The sequence below is a fragment of the Dermacentor variabilis genome, unplaced genomic scaffold (genome assembly GCF_050947875.1).
Source record: "Dermacentor variabilis isolate Ectoservices unplaced genomic scaffold, ASM5094787v1 scaffold_13, whole genome shotgun sequence".
NCBI classification, from domain to species: domain Eukaryota; kingdom Metazoa; phylum Arthropoda; class Arachnida; order Ixodida; family Ixodidae; genus Dermacentor; species Dermacentor variabilis.
Window position 1 is genome coordinate 8,918,961 of NW_027460291.1, and position 20,785 is coordinate 8,939,745.

Here is a 20,785-nt window from a genome sequence, read left to right on the forward strand (position 1 = left end):
TTCAGCTCTTATGGAAAAATGCCGGTCCTGAATATTAAATTGATAATAAAGCATAAAACATCACATATGAGATGAGCAACCAGTTTTATATTACTAGGATGAATATTATCCAGACCGGTATGGTTACTTTCAGCGTGCGAATGACATCAAGAACCTCATGGGGAGTTGTAGGGCAAAGAAAAAAATGAATGCGGACACACAATTCAGTGACAAAGGACAGCTACTGATGACTGGTCTGTCCGGGAAAAAGGCATCACTGAACGCTCTTGCTGTCTCAAATGGTTGATCATATGTAATGTGATCGTTTGTGATGATATCGATAAAGGAGAGTTGTTCATTTCAGTGAAAAAAAGAATTTAAAACTTGCCACTTTTGTCTTGAGTTGCTGCCAGACTGACCAAGTTAGCGCTCAAGGTAGCTCTTCCTTGCATTCTGTATTTTGCTGTTGAGTGCGTAGCAAAATTTTTTCTATCGTGCAGAGAGGGCGACATTAAAACGTTGCCTTTTAGTTTTTTATATGAGTTGTCACATTTGCGCATATTGGCTATGCTTTCTGTGCAAATGAAGGGGGGCGGAGGTACCTTTATTAGTACAAATGTGAATACTGCCCACCATTTGCCATAACTAAAGACGCGTAAACCCACAAAAGAGAAATGAAATAAGGTGTATCTCACAGGCATACGCCTGTGACATACAACACTCCTTCACTTGGCAAACGAGGAACCACATCAACTAGACTCGCGCAGGAAAGAGGCGCAGGAAGAACACTGCCAAGAATAAGTAAGTACGCGAAAGTGGGAAGTAAAGACTTTTAGTAGCGTTTTTTTTTAGTTAGCTCTAGAAGAACTATAGAGAAATATATATTTGTGGAACAGCCACAGTTCTTTTGGATCCCTTGTTTACTGCTCTACCAAGTTAACTGCCAAAACCGACTCGTATTCTTATTTGAGAAGTTGCGTAACAATGCGTGGCCGTCAGTCCCGTACAACCGCATAGAGCGCAGGACGCTGCGGTTCTGGACGTAGTACGCCCACCGCGGAAGGTTAGGAAAACACCGACATAAGCACAGGAAAGAAGTGGCTACGTCAGGCGGTTAGACTGATAACGGTAGAACCGTCATTCAAAACCTTCTCCATTTCCGGAGGCGTCTCTTCTACTTCCTTTATTAAATAAAACTATGATGATTCATAAATACTTTCACAAACAACGGTTAAATTTGTTAGTTTTCGCCTTTCCTTCCCGTCTGGCTGTTGCCTCGGCTCTTTCCCTTCGTAGATCGCTCAATTTCTCAACTCCATGCGACTCTGGAGTGCGATCTTGTACGCGTTCCAAAATCGAACGGAGGTGGTCCGTTCTTCCCGTCGCGAAATTGGCGGTCCGTTCCGTTGCGTTCGTCCGATAGCAGTGGACACGGAATGATTGACAGCAGATATCTCTTCACAATTGACGTCATGGCGTTCGTCACCGTTCAATCTGACCAACCGTGTGCGGCTCGGTGGAACGGACCACCTCCGTTGTATTTTGGAACGCGTACAAGATCGCACCTCTGGTTTCCAATTGCCAATTTTGCAAGTGCTGTACAATTAGGGAAAAACCAGACGAGATAAAGGGTGGTATTCATATTACTTATGGGTTTAATGGTTATTGTAGTTTTTGAGGATGGCCGCTGTTTCGCACAATTTTATTTTCCACCTTCGACGCTATAACGTAAAACTATTCCAAGATTTTCTATTCCAATTCTACAATCAGACCTCCACGATTGGTAAAAAACTTTCTTAGACCGCCCCCGCTTCACCTGTCTGTCACGCGACGTCACGAAAACCGCGATAGCTACCCATCTAATATGAGGTCTACACACTGATTATGCTTCATTTGACTGAACAAAAGAAAAATAGCTATTTATGATTCGACGCCTTTTAGCCACTAGCCCTCGCCTATTGGTCAAAAGTTTTCGGGCTGCACCCCCTTCTCCTGCCTGTCACGCGACGTCAGAAAACCTGGAAAGCTCACCGCGTCAAAGTGACGCGTACGCGCTAAAGATGCATTAATATGTCGAAGAAAACTGAATTTTCTTCTGAATAGCCGCAGGCTGCCCCGTACCGACAGGAATAAAATGTGGCTTCCGCCGATCGCTCAGGCACTAGCTACGCGCACCTGCCGGAGTGCATGCGTTTACTTGCGTATAATAAAACTTTTTCCGTGGTCGCGTAACGTTTTCGAGCACTTTCAGCACGTTTACAACCTCGTTCTGCCAACTCTTCTTTGCTGAGAATCCGTTTTAGCGTCATTCTTAAGCTTCCGTTGCATGCCGCCGCGATTTTCGACCAGCCACCGCAAGCTAAGTAAGGGAGAGCGGACCAATCGCAAACGCCGGCACCACCGTCTTCATGCGGTCATCGATTTTCAGTGCACTGGCTCGGTCCCATTGAATCCCTCTCCACTTGAGCGTGCTCCTCGCCTCTTGTCAGCCAATTAGATAAGACAAGCTGCTCAGTGTAGGCAATGGTATTCGTTTTTCAAGCAAAGAAACGGACCTCCTATGAACGAGGAGAGCGTTTGATTGGTCTGTTCAGACAACCCTGCGGGTCACCGCCCGAAGCTTGCGTCGGCGGTTATCCATATTTGACGTGAGGAGATTGGAATAAAAACACATTGGAATAGTTTTACGTTATAGGGCCCTAGGTAACTACAAACTGAATACCTTTCCTGGTCACTGGATCAGTCTAAACAAAGAAGGTTGAACTAACAAAGCAACAGCAATGCGCGTGACCATCTCCATAGATGGTGACAACTGAACTCATCTCGAGTTAATCGCGCGGGCACTGAATCGATGAGAAAAGTCGCCTTCACACCCCAGGAAATGCCGATAACTGCCGCTATCCGAAACGAGTGAAGAACGCAGAAAAATGTTGACCGCCAAAAAGCTGTCAAGTCTCAAGATTGACTTGGCGGCGCTTTAAAAGTGTGTGTGTGGAGTGGTGGCCTGGGTGAGGGTCGCCTGGGTGAGGGCGCCCCCCTGGGTACGTGCCTCCCGTAGGCACCTATGGTATTCCGCTTATAAGTTAGAATTTCTGAGTAATAACCAAATGGTGGGTCGCGACGCGTTGCACAGTGATGGAATGGGAGAACTGATCAGGATGTCTACATTTATTGCGGATGTCCCATAATGCGCATAATTCCAATAGCGCATTCACATGGACGCCAACGGCAATAGACATGTTTGCGTAGCATTGGATAATTCCATCTTAGGCTGTTTGGCGGCGTTGGACGATGCTCAGTGAAGTTACTCAAGAAACGGTCGGCATTAGTTATATCATTTTCAATCAGTTTTAAAGCCCCATGTGAATAGAGCCTTTCAACCTCGTCGTGCACATTCCCTCAGGTTTAGTAGCTTGAGGTGGCATTCCACCACGTGCAGACCCTGTCCTTGCCAGATCTCTGGTTACCGCATTACACCCGAAGCTAGACATCACCCGTTGCTGTGCTGTGAAGCACGTGCTATTAGGCGTAAGGTCATTTGCGAAGCCCAACTGAGTAATGAAAGACAACAGTAGCGTCGCCTAGCTTTACTACCTGCACTACCTGAGTAAAGTGGTGCTGCAATTTGGTGCTGCAATTTGGTGCTGCAATTTGGTGCTGCAATTTGGAGGGAAGTTGGAGCCGTTACGCTGGACGACATGAAGCTCATGCCTCTGTTGGTACTGCAGGTTGCTGCCGCATTTCGAGCCGCGACGGATTTCGCTATGATCGGTCAAGGGGCGGTTGTCCTGTTTCTTCCAAAGGCGCTTGCAGCAGCGTCATGTTACCCGCCTACGAGGAACTGCCTGGATGCACCGCCAGCCGTCACCGACGAAAGGCATCTTAGCGATACCGACTGCACCCCGACTGATATGCCAGAGAACAACGAACATCAGAGCCCATGTGACCACGGCCAACCTTACTTAAGCGCGCAGCTACATACCTTCGTGGGATTTGGAGCCGACACGCTGTCCCACATGCAGCTCATGCCTCTGTTGCTACTGCAGGTTGCTGCCGCATTTTGAGCCACGCCGATATCGCTACGATCGGTCAAGGGGCGGTTGTCCTGTTTCTTCCAAAGGCGCTTGCAGCAGCGTCATGTTACCCGCCTACGAGGAACTGCCTGGATGCACCGCCAGCCGTCACCGACGAAAGGCATCTTAGCGATACCGACTGCACCCCGACTGATATGCCAGAGAACAACGAACATCAGAGCCCATGTGACCACGGCCAACCTTACTTAAGCGCGCAGCTACATACCTTCGTGGGATTTGGAGCCGGCACGCTGGCCCACATGCGTCTGTTGGTACTGCAGGTTAGTGAATGCCATCCCTTTTGAGTACGTAGGTTACTTTGTGCATTGCCGGCTCCTCCCACGACGGCATGTCTTGCCTCTGACTGTAGTAAATGATTGGGAGATCAGTCTCTCCGTAGACGGTTTCGTTTTTTTTGCTGACGGGGGGCTGCTTCTGGTTTTCCTATTATTATTTTCTGGTGGCGTTGAGCTCAATCCGGGGCCACTGAGAGATACAGAATTTGAATTACTTAAAAGTTTACAGGCCGGCCAGAGCACCATCGTGAACAATCTGGACGACATCGAGGCGAAATTTGCAAAACATGAAGCTATGCTCGCAGAAATTGGTGGCACATTGTGAACAGCCGAAGGACAGATTGTAACTCTTTCCGAGGCAGTAGTACAGCGTACAAGTGCAGTTGAACAGCTCACAAAGGAAGTTAAGGAACTGCAAACAAAAAGTGTCGACCTTGAGAATAGAAGTCAAAGGACTAATCTTGTTTTTTATGGTGTTAAAGATGACGAGGTAGAAACGTGGGAAAAGTCGGAAGAACTGATTAGAGGTAACTGTTAGGCCCACCTTGCAACAGAACTGAAGAAAGTGCAAAGAGCCCACCGTGTCGATCGATACAACAAAAAGTTTAAACGACCGATTGTTTAGTTTTTCCTCTGACATGGAAAAATGAATATCCTCAAAAACGCAAAAAAATTCAAGCGGTTTGAATACAGTGTTGACCAGGACTATGCACCAGAAACACGTGATATCAGGGAACAGTTATAGAAGTATGCTAAAACAATAATAACAGACACCAAAAGTAAGGTTAAGGTAAATTTTGGCAAGCTGATTGTTGCCGGTAACGCCTTCACCTGGGACAAAAACAAAAAGAAAGTTATCCCAGTCCTACAGAAGTGACACCCTGTCCGCAAGATGGCCCCGGCCTCACGCAATCTAACAGCCATTGCAGTAGACTGCAGAAGCATTGTGAACAAAGTAGATGAATTCCCGGGCCTGATTGAATCCTTGAAAGCTGACGTGTATTTGGGACAGAATCGTGGCTGATCCCGTCCATCGGTGATAATGAGGTGTTTCCTAACGACTTTACCACTTATCGAAACGATAGGGCACGAACGGGCGGAGGTGTGTTCTTGTTAGTTCGTTTTTACTTATGGTCAACTTTGCTTGATATTGGACACGATGGCGTAGAATCCGTCTGGAGCAAAGTGACCCTTGCTGATAGTACCTCATTTATTGCCGGTGCATTTTATCGTCCGCAAGTTCCGATACGACTACGCTCCAGCAACTGCATGAGATTGTCTCTGCAACATCGGACCAAATAATTCTTGCCGGCGATTTCAACCTTGCAGACTTGAACTGGTCCAATGCAGATTGTAATACTATGACTGGCTGTCGTGAAAATTTGGAAATGAGAAACTTCGTTGATACATTTGGCTTTACTCAATATGTGAGTGCGCCTGCACGCAACAATAACATTTTAGACCTGTTTCTCTGTAACTCACCTAATGTTGTAGAATCTGTTACTTGCATTCGGGTAACAGTGACCATCTCGTTGTCGTGGCTAACATTAAACACGCAATCAAATGATCCAAGCCCCACCAATCGAGCAAGGTATTTTTCTTTGATGAAGATGATTATTCTGCCATTTCACGGGAATTATTTGCTCATTTATGTGTTTTCGACTGTCCTTGCGAGAATTCTGATGTTGCACAAATGTGGTCTCTTTTTAGAACAAAAGTTACAGAACTGACGAAAAAGTACGTACCGAGTGTCCATTCAGTGGGGCCGAAAAACTGTAAGAGACCATGGGTGAAGCCTAGTATTCTGAGGTTAATAAGGAAAAGAAGACAAGTTTATAGTAAACTCTCAGTTGTGCGAACGCTAGTTTAGCGAATATTTCAGAATAACGAACTTTTTAAAAATCCCCGGCAGTTTTCTTATAGATGCTATGCAAAAATTTTTCACTTAAACGAATTTCGGAACAGTCAATATTTCAGTTTAACGAACTTACTCAGAGGACCAAGGCTTATTTTTACGATCAGAACCGATGCCCGCCCTCATCAAACTGCCGCTCCTGCGGCAATGTAACGTTGCTGGCGCTACAGCGTCCCTGGGGCAAAGCGGCAGTGCGGAAAACGAACGGCAACGAGGCATGGCCTCCGAGATCGCCCGCACAAAACTTGCAAGCATGTAATCTTGGAGGTCATGAATAAAGTAACATCGCTGGCGCTTACAACACCGCCAGAGCAAAGCGGCGATCTGTCACACCATAAAGCACGTGGGGTGTATTTTTTTTCCAACCCGCTAGTCATGGCACGGTCGTCGTCTCTTTCTTTCGAAGAAGAGGCGAAGAAGACAAAGAAGAGACGAAGAAGAGGCAACTTCAGAGCCAGTTTCAAGCCCTATAACTCTAGCTGAGGTTGTAGGGTACATTGGAAAGTGGAGAGACTTTGTGTCTCAACAGCAAGCTGTTCCAGAAGAAGTGTACAAAAACATTGACTCTTTGGACAGTTTTGTTACTTCCTGTGCTTTAAAAGTGCAAGTGCAGAAGAAGATTACAGATTTTTTTTCTAAGTGAGAAAGGCAGCATTATAACTGTTATGAACCTTGCATTATAACTGTTATGAACCTTGCACTTGTTGATATGTACAAAGTCCGTTTCACACATTTCTGACGCTATGGATGCCATGTATTTTGCTCCATGAATTGCACTTCAAACTTTTGGCTCTGTATGTCATGTTTTATGTTGGTCTAATGAATATTCAGTTTAGTGAATTTTCAGTTAAGTGAACTATTTCATTCGGTTTCTTGAAGTTCACTCAAGTGAGAGTTCACTGTATCACTGTATAACGCATTTAAAAGAACACAAAGCATTTATCAGTTTAACAAGCTGGTCGAAGTAACGAACGAATATAAAACTAAAGTTTACATTGCAAAGGATCAGTACTTCAATCGACTTAATGTTAATATGAAAACAAATCCAAAGCTTTTTTGGAAATACGTATGATGCGGATCTGACTCAACGGGAGTAACCCGCCCTGGTTCCTGAGTGGCTATGGTGTTAGGCTGCTGAGCACGAGGTCGCGGTATCGAATCCCGCCACGGCGGCCGCATTTCCACGGAGGCGAAAGGTGAAAACACCCGTGTACTTAGATTTAGGTGCACCTTAAAGAACCCCCCAGGTGGTCGAGATTTCCGGAGTGCTCCACTACGGCGTGCCTCATAATCAGAAAGTGGTTTTAGCACGTAAAACCCCGCAATTTTTTTTTCAACGGGAGTAAATGAAATTGTTCATCATATAATGTACTCTCCTATGATACAGCTAAGGCAGCTTGCTTTAATGACTTTTTTCATTCTGTATTCTTGCCCGAAACAACCTTTGGAAAATTTCATGTGAGAGGTGAGTCATTGATGCAACCTGTCGTACTCAGTGTTGGTGGTATCGAATCATTGTTACAAAGTATTGATGAAACTAAGGCCCCCGGCCCAGACGGTACTTCTCCTTGCATATTGAAGCGCTGTGCCTGGCCAATCGCATCCTACCTCTATCTGATCTACACTAAATCTGTTTCTACTGCAGTGTTGCCGGAGGACTGGAAAATCACACATGCAGTTCCGGTTCATAAGGGTAGTCCAAAATATACACAAACAATTATAGGCCGATATCTGTAACATCCATTTCCTGTAAAATATTAGAGCATATTTTGTACAAAGAAATAATGAAACATGTATTACAACACAGATTATTAATTGATAATCAACATGCTTTTCGCAAGGGAATGTCCTGTACAACACAGCTAATTGAATTCTATCACGACCTAGTGGCTGAGGTGGATGAGAACGGGCAAACAGATTGTGTCTTGTTAGATTTTAGAAAGGCGTTTGACGCGGTTTGTCACGGATTTCTCCTTCAAAAACTTCATGAGGCAAGTGTTAATCAAGAAGTGTGGAACTGGATTGCCAATTACTTGTCTCTGCTTCGGCAATGCGTAATACTCAACGGCGCTACTTCTTCGGTCGAGGTCACATCGGGTGTTCCTCAAGGGTCTGTTTTAGGGCCGCTATTGTTTTTAGTTTACACGACCAATATGCCTGCCTGGGTATCTTCGCGTTTACGCTTGTTTGCCGACGACTCCATAGTGTATAGAAAAATAATAAATGAACAGGACTCCATCGATATGCAGGATGATCTTACTGACATTGTCTCATGGTGTGAGAAGTGGAAAATGCAGCTAAATACAAAAAAAATGTCTTCATGTGTCTTTCACGAAAAAAAAGAAAATAATAGCAACCCGTTATCTTTTTAACACTGATATTATTGGCCAGCGATCTATGTAAAATATTTGGGTGTGACGTTTTCAAGTCATTGTTCTTGGAACGTACATGCGAGTAATGTATTTGCAAATGCCGCCAGAGCGCTAAATTTTATTCAGCGAAATTTGAAATCTTCACCTTTTGCCCTAAAAAATGCTGCTTATATTTCATACGTTCGTCTGATCTTGGAGTATGCGTGTTGTGTTTGGGACCCTCGCCAGAAAACCTTCATCGACCAAATCGAGAGAATACATAACAGAGCGGCAAGGTTCGTTCTTGGGCGATACAAGCGAGAGGAGAGCAGCACTGCAATGAAAAGTGAGTTCGGATGGGAAGCGCTCTCGTCCCGCCGAAGAAGACTGCGTCTAAAAAAAAAGAAATACTTGGGAGAGCAGTCTCTCCGTAGACGGTCTCGTTTTTTTTGCTGACGGGGTGCTGCTTCTGGTTTTCCTATTATTATTTTCTGGTGACGTTGAGCTCAATCCGGGGCCACTCAGCGATACAGAATTAGAATTACTCAAAAGTTTACATCCCGGCCAGAGCACCATCGTGAACAAGCTGGATGCCATCGAGGCGAAATTTGCAAAACATGAAGCTATGCTCGCAGAAATTAGTGGCACATTGTGAACAGCCGAAGGACAGATTGCAACTCTCTCCGAGGCAGTAGTACAGCATAAAAATGCAGTTGAACAGCTCACAAAGGAAGTTAAGGAACTGCAAACAAAAAGTGTCGACCTTGAGAATAGAATTCAAAGGACTAATCTTGTTTTTTACGGTGTTAAAGATGACGAGGTAGAAACGTGGGAAAAGTCGGAAGAACTGATTAGAGGTAACTGTTAGGCTAATTCCTAATTAGCATATATAATAACAAAACCGGAAATAATAGAGACACTTATTTTAAACCACCGCACTTTTTATCCAAGAGAAGAAATCATGAGTTTAAAATTCGAGAATACCGAACTAGAACGAACCGTTATGCTAATTAATTTTTTGCCCAAACTGTAACAGAGTGGAATCGATTACCTTGTGACCAAGTGTGCTGTGCCAGTGAAGATGTGTTTTTTTTTTTCGAAGTTGTAACCCCCCTGCTTGCACGGCCCCAAGCAAAGCGGGGTATCTCTGAATAAATAAATAAAAATATTTCCTTCACTTCTTTTTTATTTTATTTTTTTATTGAGAGTTTAATACCTCAGGCCCTACAAGATGCGGGTGAATTCTGTTGTGTTACATGGACCAAACTCAGAGAGACATATGGATTCTTGCTTCAGCATTACGCTAGGTGAACGCAGACTCTACGGCTAATGAGAGCTTCCATGGCGTGCCCTGCTCTTTCGTGTGTGCGAAGATCAGGATCCGAGTTACTCATGTGTGTACGATGCATGACGTCACTTCCGTTATGGACGGTGGGACGCGATGTTGCAGCAGAAGCTCTGAAATGAAAACCCATCTGAGCTCGAAAGAAATTTCAACCCGAGACAATTAATACAGTAACCGAGACGACGAAGTCAATCGTTGCTCGATGCTGGAGCTAAGTGAAAATACAAAGCATAAAAAACAAGCAATGTACCGTCGATAAAACGTCGCGTTGCGTCACTTCACCGGCAAAACAACGCTCATACGGGGATCAGATGAGCTGTTTGACAGGCTTTTTCATTAGTGTGTCCTTCGTGATTATTGTGTCCTTCGTTGACTTAATTATTTTACCTTGTGTATGACATTACCACGTTAAGAGTGTTACACCCACCGCGTACAACATTTTGCGCGCGGTTGCACGACGCATCTTCAATATCATCGTCGTGAATAGATCGCCGAATCGTGTCTTGAGCTAGTTGAGTCAGGAAAAACAAGCCTATTAACCCCACTCGATGGTTTCGGAACGCTTCAAAGACTCGGCTGCTGCTGCTGCTGCTTAGCCGCCTTCCGCTTATCGATGGTTACGTACAGCGCCGCGTCGGGAGTGACGTGACAGTCGCGCGCAGCAGACAAATGGCTAATGTCAGAGTAACGAGCCGGCACGTGTCAGATACGCTGCGAAGCTAACGGCGCACCAAAGTATAAAGTACGAGAGTTGGCGCAAGGCCGAACCGCGTGTGGAAAATTAACCTTGGCAATGCGCACATGTGTTTCAGCCTGCCATAAAGGGCGCCAGCGCATCGCCGTCGCCCCCTTCCCCCTCGATTGCTCCCTGATCAGCTTCGTGCTCTCTAGCGGCGGACACCTTCCACGGTGCTTGATCCTGATGGCGTGCGCTACGCCTCATTCTCGAGTTGCCGCGTTTTGACTAATGGCATCCTCGACAAGTCGCACCGGTGCGACGAAGACTGGAGGAAACGGCGCCCCGCTGCGACTGGTCGAGGATACCATACGATGCTATCATATTCTTTTGCAGCGAAACTGTTTGTGGCTGGGATACCGTGCCTTTTTCGTGTCCGTCAAGAAATCTGTGTGAGCAAAAACTATCACCAGTGGCTCACGCGTTCGTCGTCGTCTTCCACAGCTGGCTCCATTGCCGCTCATCAGCGTTCCCATACTGCCCCTCCATTTGCGAAGGCGCTGGCCCACTGCCAGCCGGTGCGGTGAGTTCGGTCGCAAATTCATTGCTTCAGTATGTAGCGAAATCAAAACACAAATGTGCATAACGAATGTATAACACGAATGGATGCGGATGTGTAAAAAATAAATTTGTGCCGTAGCTTCCGTCACGATGACCATCGCTCATGACAATAAATATGTTCGTACCTTTGTTCAAGATTCTGCGTCACCTCTTTGTCGTGTGCCGCACAGCTTCGCTTGTCAAACACCTGCACAGACTGGAAAGGCTCAAGATTTTTCGTATGTGTTAATATAATTTATTGCACCGAAGCGCTCGTATTCATTTGGTGCCAGAATTGCGCATCTTCGCACACAGGCCGAAGCTTGGCCCATTTTAAGATCTGCTGGGACGCTTTTTCATCCGTGCACTGGAGGAGCAGTTGATATCTCCTGCTATGATCATACCGCCTTTAATACTCTTATGTCAATCGCCAGGAAGTGGCGTCAACTGCGAATTTTTATTGCATTTTATAGGCCATACATTCTAGTACAGGTTATTTCCTTTCTTCGACTCCATATTGCAGCAGCATGCGCAGCACTATCTATCTATCTATCTATCTATCTATCTATCTATCTATCTATCTATCTATCTATCTATCTATCTATCTATCTATCTATCTATCTATCTATCTATCTATCTATCTATCTATCTATCTATCTATCTATCTATCTATCTATCTATCTATCTATCTATCTATCTATCTATCTATCTATCTATCTATCTATCTATCTATCTATCTATCTATCTATCATTTACTTTCTCATTTTCATGTAGTTTAACGTACCATGTAAAGCCGATGAACGACGATGCAATCTTTTTCACGATGAAAAGAAAAAGAACCTATTTGAAGGGACTTTCGCATACTCTTGTACATTTCCTGCTTCGAAGCTGTGTTAAGTAGACACCTGAAAATGTCCTCCTCCCCAAGTATCTTCAGAGAAAGCTGAATTTAGCCAATTTCTTTCACTCGATCAACCGGACAACTTATAGTGAACGGCGCAGATTGCCCCTAATGAGAGCTTGCACAGTGGACATCCCATGTAAAGCCTTGCTCCGATGTGTCGCCATGGCTTCACGAAACACGCCGCAGATCGCCTATACATAATACTGTATGCATTATGCAGAGACGTCGGCACTGTGCGTAGCAGCCAGGAGGGATCTGCCCGGCATCTGACGTGCAGCGTATCTTAAAGATCCCACTGTTATTACCTGTTGGAGCCTATTTCGTCTTGTTGAAGCTGTTGCAAACTTGTTGGATACGGACGTTCGTACGCCTATTTGTAGGCTTCACCAAAAGCTGCATGTTTCTTTCAGTCTTCCGATTTCTGCTATAGTGGCGTCGCGTTCTTGCCGGCATTGTCGGCTTTTTAACGACAGAAGTTATGCACGCGTCGTGACGCGTCCGCCACGTGTAACTGCCACCAGGCGTTTTTTTTTTTTCATCTTGAAACTGCGCAGAGTAACCCCCGCCAGTCATGGATGGCATGGTTGTACATGAGGGGCTGTGTACTATGGTCAACAAAGTGTCACTTATGCGCACCCATGAGGAGACAATTAAAATTGAATTCTAAGGTTTTACGTGGCAAAACCACGATATGATTGTGAGGCACGCCATAGCGGGTGACTTGATTTATACCCCCTAGGGTTCTTTACTGTGCACCCAATGCCCACTGGCGTTTTCGCATTTCGCCTCCATCGAAATGCTGATCCAGCCACCTCGGGCTTAGCAGCGCAACACCAAAGCCACTACGTCGGGTATGAACAGACAATAGAGCACTGCTTCACACATTGCAGGGACACTTTTTCTGTGCCGTCCTCCAAAAAAGTGCATTTTTTGGCACTGTATTAGAAAATAATCCCCACCCAAGCACTTCGTACACATGGTTCACCACCGAAGCTGAAACGTGTGGCCCCGGTGTTTATCACAGGGGCAACAACAATGGCTCATTAAACGACGGCTTGGTGGTCTGCCGGATCCTCGGCGCGCTGCATGCGCTCGTCTGCACGAGCCTGTTGTGTTCGGGCTGCAGCACGGCGTAGGCAATTCCCAATTCTGCTCGCGGCGTTGCTAATCGGCAGCTGCCTGCTTCAAAGAGGTATGCATGACGCGTGGCCTACCTATTTCGGAGACTGAGAGAAACTGTTGCGCGCGCGCTCGGCTGCGTCGGAAAGCAATGACGACACTGCTGGAGCAGCCAGTCGCGCGCCTCTCTCTTTTTTTTTTTCGCGCGTGCACATGCGGTTGCGCAGGAGTTTTCGGCGTACAGGCGACCGACAGACGGACGGATGGACGAATCGGCTGCACATATGCAGCTACGCTGTAAAACCCTCGGGAAGGACGCTGACATAGCACCCCCCTTAATTCCTTTTTTTGGCTTTAAATATCCCGCACAACCTACATACGATATGTTTGTACTAATTGCTCTCCATAGCCCCTCTAAAAGTATGATTTGATAAGCATTCTGTAACTCCGCGATAGAAGAAATAGTTTTTGGGGAACTGGTGGCGTGTGTACGTAGTAGTACGTTGTTCAGCAGATACGCGCTGAATGAACGTCTTTGTTAGACTTATGTATCTACCTGCCTGAGCATTTTAACCATGTGTGTACTAGACGCTTAGCACTCGTAGAGATCTTTCTTGCTCCTACGCGGAAAAGATGGCAAAAAGTATTTGCGGCCTAATGGGTAAGACATCGAGCTTTCGTGCTAGGGGATCATGGTTTGATACCAATATTCGGACCCACATTTTGTTTTCATTGAATATGCCCAGAATCAGACCTGACAGGAATCTACATGCCTATCTAACCTACTTACATACCGCAGCAAAGTTTTTGGTATGAGCGGTAGAGAATGCTTCCCACTAGCATACAAGAAATCTAGCAACCTGCCATTGTCATTTACAATCTCTTGAACGTCAGTGGCTATGGTGTTGGGCTGCTGAGCACGAGGTCGCGGGATCGAATCCCGGCCACGGCGGCCGCATTTCGGTGGGGGCGAAATGCGAAAACACCCGTGTGCTTAGATTTAGGTGCACGTTAAAGAACCCCAGCTGGTCAAAATTTCCGGAGTCCTCCACTACGGCGTGCCTCATAATCAGAAAGTGGTTTTGGCACGTAAAACCCCAAATATTATTATAAATTATTTTTAATCTCTTGAACTACCTGCCAGCTGTATACAAAGTTTCTTATCTTATAAATCCATGAACAGGAACGTGTGATGGGGATGTTGAAAATGCACAATTCACTAAGCCACCCTTTTCCTGATGAAATTACACGTTGTGTGTACTGCGGTGCAGTTAAAGTGAGTATCAGTCATTATTCGTGCCGAAAAAACCCTTAATGTACAACTCAGAATTTCGCGCAAGGGGACCATCTGGCGCGTGAAGCCGATGTCCTAATCACATCAATCGCGTATTCAGCACAGCTGGATCTCGCTAACTTTGCGTAGTGTGCTCGGATCAGACGTATTCAGTGGACTGGACTCAGTTATTTTGGAGAATATGTATGCTCATCCAAATTTATACTTTTCATACATATAATAGTACGTTCACGACATTTGTTGAATTTCTGTTTTCATTTCTGTTAAAGAAAAAAAAAGTGTTTCAGTGCGTTGAATGAAATTAAGAGCGTAAATAAGTACATATTCATTTTTACAGCAAGCATCAAGAACTTTACTTCATCTTTAACTTTAAAGTGCCCCTCGCCAGGCTCTTTCAAATATTTTAGCCATATAGATTTGAACTCGTAAAAAGCCGTCCAGGGAGCATTCAACCACACAAAATTTTCAACGAGTTTAGTAATAGCGGATACATAAGCGAATTAGTTGTCGTTGAAATGATGGTGCGAAGAGGCTGGCTACTCTCCCCTCAGCTAGGGCCTTCTCCCATTGGCTGGACCAGCGCCCGCTGGCTACTATCCTGTGGCGCGCGCGTTCCCACGTGACGTCTGTACAATGACCCTAGATTTCTTTCTTTATCCTCTTTTGCTCTCTCGGGCTCTTTTCCAATCCTTTCTTCTTGACGCACCCTGCATCTCCCGCCACCGTTTTTTGAGCTTGACATTTCATGGCAGGGCTGATCTCCATGCTCTTGTCAATTCCTGCACTGAAGGCGTAACCCGTGAGAGGGGGGTGGTTGTCATGACGTCTTTACTGACGAAGAGATCGGCTAAGAAAGCTGGTGTCCGGGATTTTGTTTAATTTTTCATCTGTTCTCACAGAGACCAGTGGTGTTACACTTTGCACGCAAAACCGCCACCGCGTGATTAACGCGGACGCATTGTTGTTTGCAACACCATCACAGGCCTGCCTGCGTGCACCTCCTGTCTCACCAGCTGTTCGCTGCGGCGTGGACATCCATCCAATACCGGGTGATGACCCATCGTGGCAATTGGGTTAGCTTCGGGAACCGACCAGCAGATCGCAGAACATTACGAGGTTCTTGCTTGCCGAGTTGATGTTATTTTATTCGCACCTCCTATACGGTTCTCTTTGGCGCCCTAAATGTCTCTTTGCCGTCGTGACGGGCTTGAAAAGGACAGCCGCCGTCGCGGTTTGCCACAAACAAGACAAAAGTCTGAAAAATGAAGCACACTAAATTTGAAAGTTTCGTGCTAAACGCCAACGATGAACGCATGCCTGATGTCAAGTGGCAGTTGTGTATAACCGCCATTTGCGTAGAAGTCTTACTTGCGAAGTAAGTCTCATGTCTGTTGCCTCTGCATATGGCGAAGCGTACTTCTTAAAAGGTTGTGAATATTTTGTGCCAAAACATGCTACTGTATTCTTCCTAGTCTGAGTGATTTTGCCAATGACATCGGCTCTTCACAGTGATGAGTGTCACTGTTCATTTCAAAGTAGCACTTCGTAGCAAAAAAAAAAGTGTGTGCTTCAAGGCGCTTATGAGAGTCACATTCGACAAGGAGCGTCATCAGTCATGCGAACACGTCGGGAAACAGGCGTAATCATCTGAAAGAAATGCAGCTGATGCACGTTGCGAAAGCAACCACTGTTTAAGCTACCGTGACCTTCTTAGTTCTAGCTCCATCGTATTCATTAAACACAATAGAGTGAGCGAAACATTTTTCATGAGCAATATACAGTGTTCCCACATTTAGCTGTAGTTTCAGTAGTTCCCACACGCTGCTTACGCCAAATCTCAGTGCATGCAATTCATTTTAGCGGAAGCGTGCTCTGGAAAGTAAATTAATTATGGGACCAGCAGTTAGTAGCGCACAAAGGGTTGCTGTAGTAGTAACATTGTTCTTATAGCCCGGCATTTGCTCTCTAAGCGTTCCGTGGAAAATGTCGAGCATCAAGAAGCTCTATCTATAATTCGCCACACAGAATGTTCGGTTTCCTGGCCTACTGTAGAATACTTGCGCTATTTAAAGCATTTGTGCTCCAATTAACTCGCATGGCCCGAAGGGACTCCTCAGCTGCAACTTCTGCGTTCCACAGCTTTGATTTAGTAGGTGCTGATGGGCCAGCTGGTTGTGCACGATTTTGCGGAAGCGGCGCACTTGGAAAAAAGACGTTCACAAAAACATGAATCATAATGACACACACAAGGGGGTACTTTTATAAGGAATTCAATAACTTTGAATCGTTTTTCTCGCGGGAGTCGGTGTGTTTGTCTTCAGCTACGCCTGCAACATTGATCAGTAATCGCCACGCATACGATGTCCGAGAAACGACAGTATATACAGTTTGATGGGTTGATAAGGGAAACCACATTGTGAACAAGGCACAAAAAAGCCAATGAACAGAAAAGGTTGAGTGCTTCCCAGAAGTGTGATGGCTGCAGCAAGTAAGAGTAAAAGTACCTTTTATTTTCAGCTGTTCATTTTTTTTATGTTCGGTGCCAAATACATTGGATGTTAAGCTTTGGTACCTATGTCTTGTCGCGCAAATATATTATGCCTCATCTTGTTGTGTCTGGAACGTTAATCCCAAAAAGGCTTATTTGAAAGTTTCCGTCCGTGAGCATATGTCCACGCAGTGGAATCTTAATATGATAGTACCAATTTCATAGTTAATACATTGTAGTATTAGAAGTCATTTCTAGTAATCGGGTGAAGTATCCCGTTTTCTAGGAAAATTGTTGAGAAATGACGAAAGTCAATCAATGTCAGTTGGAGTGTTATTCACATCTACTTAAAATGCAGTGAAGATATATAATGGCAGCGACTGCAACCGGAACCGCGATACCTCAATATTTTTTTCTTCACTAACAAAGAAGTCACTGCAGCTAAATTTCTTCAAGCAAGATTCGAGGTATCCAGCTCTCATTCGTGCCACAGCAAAACGCAAAGCTGTGAAATATTTCTGTTAATTGGGGCCACGAAATACCTTTTTACAAAATGTAGGCGCGGCGAGTGGAGAACTATTGGCGAGGAGCTACTTTGTGGCAAAGGTCAGCAAAATGAAATCCTCCACGTGATGACCTATGCAGACGACCTGTTTGTGCTGGGAGCGGAATGATCAAACGAAGATTCATTTGTGTCTTTGCGGGCGCTGGCTGCTTGCCGAGTATAAAACTGTTTCACTACAACTTTGGCCACTTTCATGTTTACCGGCGCACGAGACTTGAATCTAGACTGACACACCAAACCCATTTTTAATGTATCACACCGATAAGTCCTCGTGAAATTTACATACATCCGCAACAATGGTTGCACTGAGTTTGACCTCTCTCATTTACACTAATATTTTTCCCGAGTTCGTAAATCGTCTCACAAGTTCTCACGTCCTAATAAGTCATGTGCGGTGTGGCGCTTACATGTGCGAGTTGGTGTAGTTCTTCCGCATTGCTCGGTGTACTACTGGCATCTGTGCTGAGGGTTGTCTCCGTAGACTAGGCCTGGCTTGTCCCGCGTTGTCGACGGTGAAGGCGCGGTTGTCCCCGTAGCATAGGACGGGGCCGTTGTCCTCGGACCAAGCCTTTGCTGGCGACCACGATGCACAGCCGCAGGCGTGGAGGATCAAACCTGGATGGTGCAGAGCCTCCAGTGTTCTCCTCCTGCTCAACTCTTCAATCTCGACGTCCTTGTTCAGTGCCTTCTTCGCCCAATGTTCCAGCCCACTTATTCCTCCTCCTCTAGCGCTGTTCTGCCATTTCCGACCTCGCTCCTTGCAGGCCGCGTCAGCCTTCTCCTCTCTCTTCTTTTTCTTCTTTTACATCAGCTCGTGAAAATGCGCCTACATTAAAAGAGCATTTTCCCCATAAAAGTGCTTCTCCATCCATGTTTCAGATAATGTCCTAGTAATCACCGTTGTAATAATCACCATGACCACCAGACCACACCGAACTCATCACTTTCACATTGCACTTGCACTTCACATGTCCAATATTACAATCATCTACATAAGACAGTTTCCTTTCTCCTTTAAACGTCTGTACGGATGAGCTTATAATCCGTCTGCGTCACCAAATACCCATCTTTCATGTACATGCGCATAATCAACACACCACATAATATAGTTCGGTTAACTTTTAACTCATCTACTTTTCACTTTCGTCACAGGTCATAAATACGTTCGAAGCATTTCGTATTGCTGTCTTTACATCAGGCGACTTAAGGAATCCGCTCCCACGTTATCTCTGCCTTTTATGTATTGTACCTGGAAGCTATACTCCTGCAGTCTTAAACTCCAATGCATCAGCCTGCTATTTGTGAAATTGGCTTTCGTGAGATATTCTAAGGGTTGGTGGTGTGTCTGTACCCGAAAATGTCGTCCGTAGAGATATATATGGAATTTTTTCACTGCCCACACTACCGCCAGACATTCCTTCTCGATAGTCGAGTAATTTCTTTCCGCTTCACTTATTCTTTTGCTAGCATAGCATACCGGATGCGTTATTCCACCTTCGTCTTGCCCCATAACTGCTCCGACTGCCGTACTGAATGGGTCTGTAAGCAGCACAAACTCCGTTTCCATGTTTGGCGCTAACAGCATAAGATGTTCTGACATCCGTTGTTTCAGAAGAGCGAATGCGTTTTCGTGCACTGCTGTCCAGCTGACATCGTTAGCTGCTCCTTTTTTTGTCAGTTGTACTAATGGATCTACCAGGGCTGCATAATCAGGAATGAAGTCTCTGTAATATCCGGCTAATCCCCAAAATGATTGGACCTCTTTCTTTGTAGATAGCCGCTTTGCCGCTTGTATTTTATTCATAACCTCCTTCTTTGTTGCAATATGCTCCATCCCTTACTTATGTCCAAGGAAAGAAACTGTCTCGAAACCCATTTCGTACTGAGTGGGTTTCACTGTAAGTCCTGCATTCCTTATTTTCTGAAACAACGCTTCCAGAGTAGCCAAATGCTCCGGCCAATTTTCCGTTGCGATTAGAATGTCCTCTATGTAGTGCTCGACGTTAGGCAATCCCTATTGTACCTCTCTCATCAATTTTCTGAACCATGCAGCTACCATGTTTAGTCCAAACGGCATGAACTTGAACTGGAAAAACCGCTTGCAACATGCAAACGCTATCTTCGCTTTTGGTCACTCCTCCAGGGGGATTTGCCAATATCCCTTTGCTAAATCCAGTTTTGAGAAAAGCTTCTTGTTGGCTACCTTATAGCAAACATCACATATACTTTAGGGGTGGGTTCTGAATCCGCTACCAACCCATTATTCGGTCTCCTGAAAGCAACACACACCCGGCTTGAACCGTCTGGCTTTTTCACAACTACTAGTGGTGCATGGTATGCCGAATTTGATCTTTCGATAATTCCCATTTCTAGCATGTCTTGGATTTCTTTGTCAATGGACTCTTGTAGAGCTATTGGTAATGGGTATTGCTTGATATTTACCAGCCTATCAGTAGTTAGTTGCAACCGGCATTCAATGTCTTTGGTTTGCCCAGGCTTGTCTGAAAAGATATCCCCATATCTTCGTAACAAGCTCTCTACTTGTGTTATCTTGTTCTCATCCAAAAGGCGATTTATGGTCACTTTCTCGCAACCCACACTTCTTTGTGCGTTATGCACCGGTAGTTCTTCCTCTTTCGTTTCTCCAACTATCACCATACATGAAGTTTTCATTCCCTCTTGCCTACTTCTTTCTTCATACCTCTTAAACATATTGGCATGGAACACTTTCTTTTCCCGTTTATCAATAGATCATGATCGACTTCGTTCCTTCGTTGCGTCACTACGAATGGTCCCTTCAACTGCATCATCAGTTTATTGTTGTCGTTGGGAAGCCAAATCAACGGTTTATCTCCCTCCTTTAAGCATTTGTCGATTGTTTTCCTATCAAAGTTCTCTTTGTAGCACATTTTGGCTCTGTCTAGATCTTCATGAGCGATTTTGCAGGTTTCTTCGAGCTTCTCCCTTTAAGTCCAGAAGTTAAGTGTACGTCATTTTCGGCTCCGCTGCCATGGTCTCGTTACTCCAGGGCCCCTTGAGTACTTCTAATCGCCCCCTCACTGGTCTACCATATATCATTTCGAAGGGCGAGAATCCCAGGCTTGTCTGCGGTACTTCGCGGTACGCAAAGAGCAGTGCAGGTAGATAGATATCTGTCCCAGTCCGCCGGTCTTTCTTGGC

The 20,785-nt window shown here is 45.3% G+C and overlaps 1 protein-coding gene across 17 annotated transcripts in view; it reads left to right on the forward strand.

The window, feature by feature from the left end:
• Window positions 1-3,765: 3,765 nt before the first annotated feature.
• The window catches only part of LOC142566859 (uncharacterized), a 78,951-nt gene continuing 61,931 nt past the window's right edge, over window positions 3,766-20,785 (forward strand). For all 17 annotated transcript variants that reach the window (XM_075677767.1, XM_075677766.1, XM_075677775.1 and 14 more), the window contains exon 1: window positions 3,766-4,333. In XM_075677767.1, the coding sequence (XP_075533882.1) occupies window positions 4,208-4,333 (126 nt within the window). In that variant the 5' untranslated portion in view covers window positions 3,766-4,207. The remainder of the gene's footprint in view (window positions 4,334-20,785) is intronic.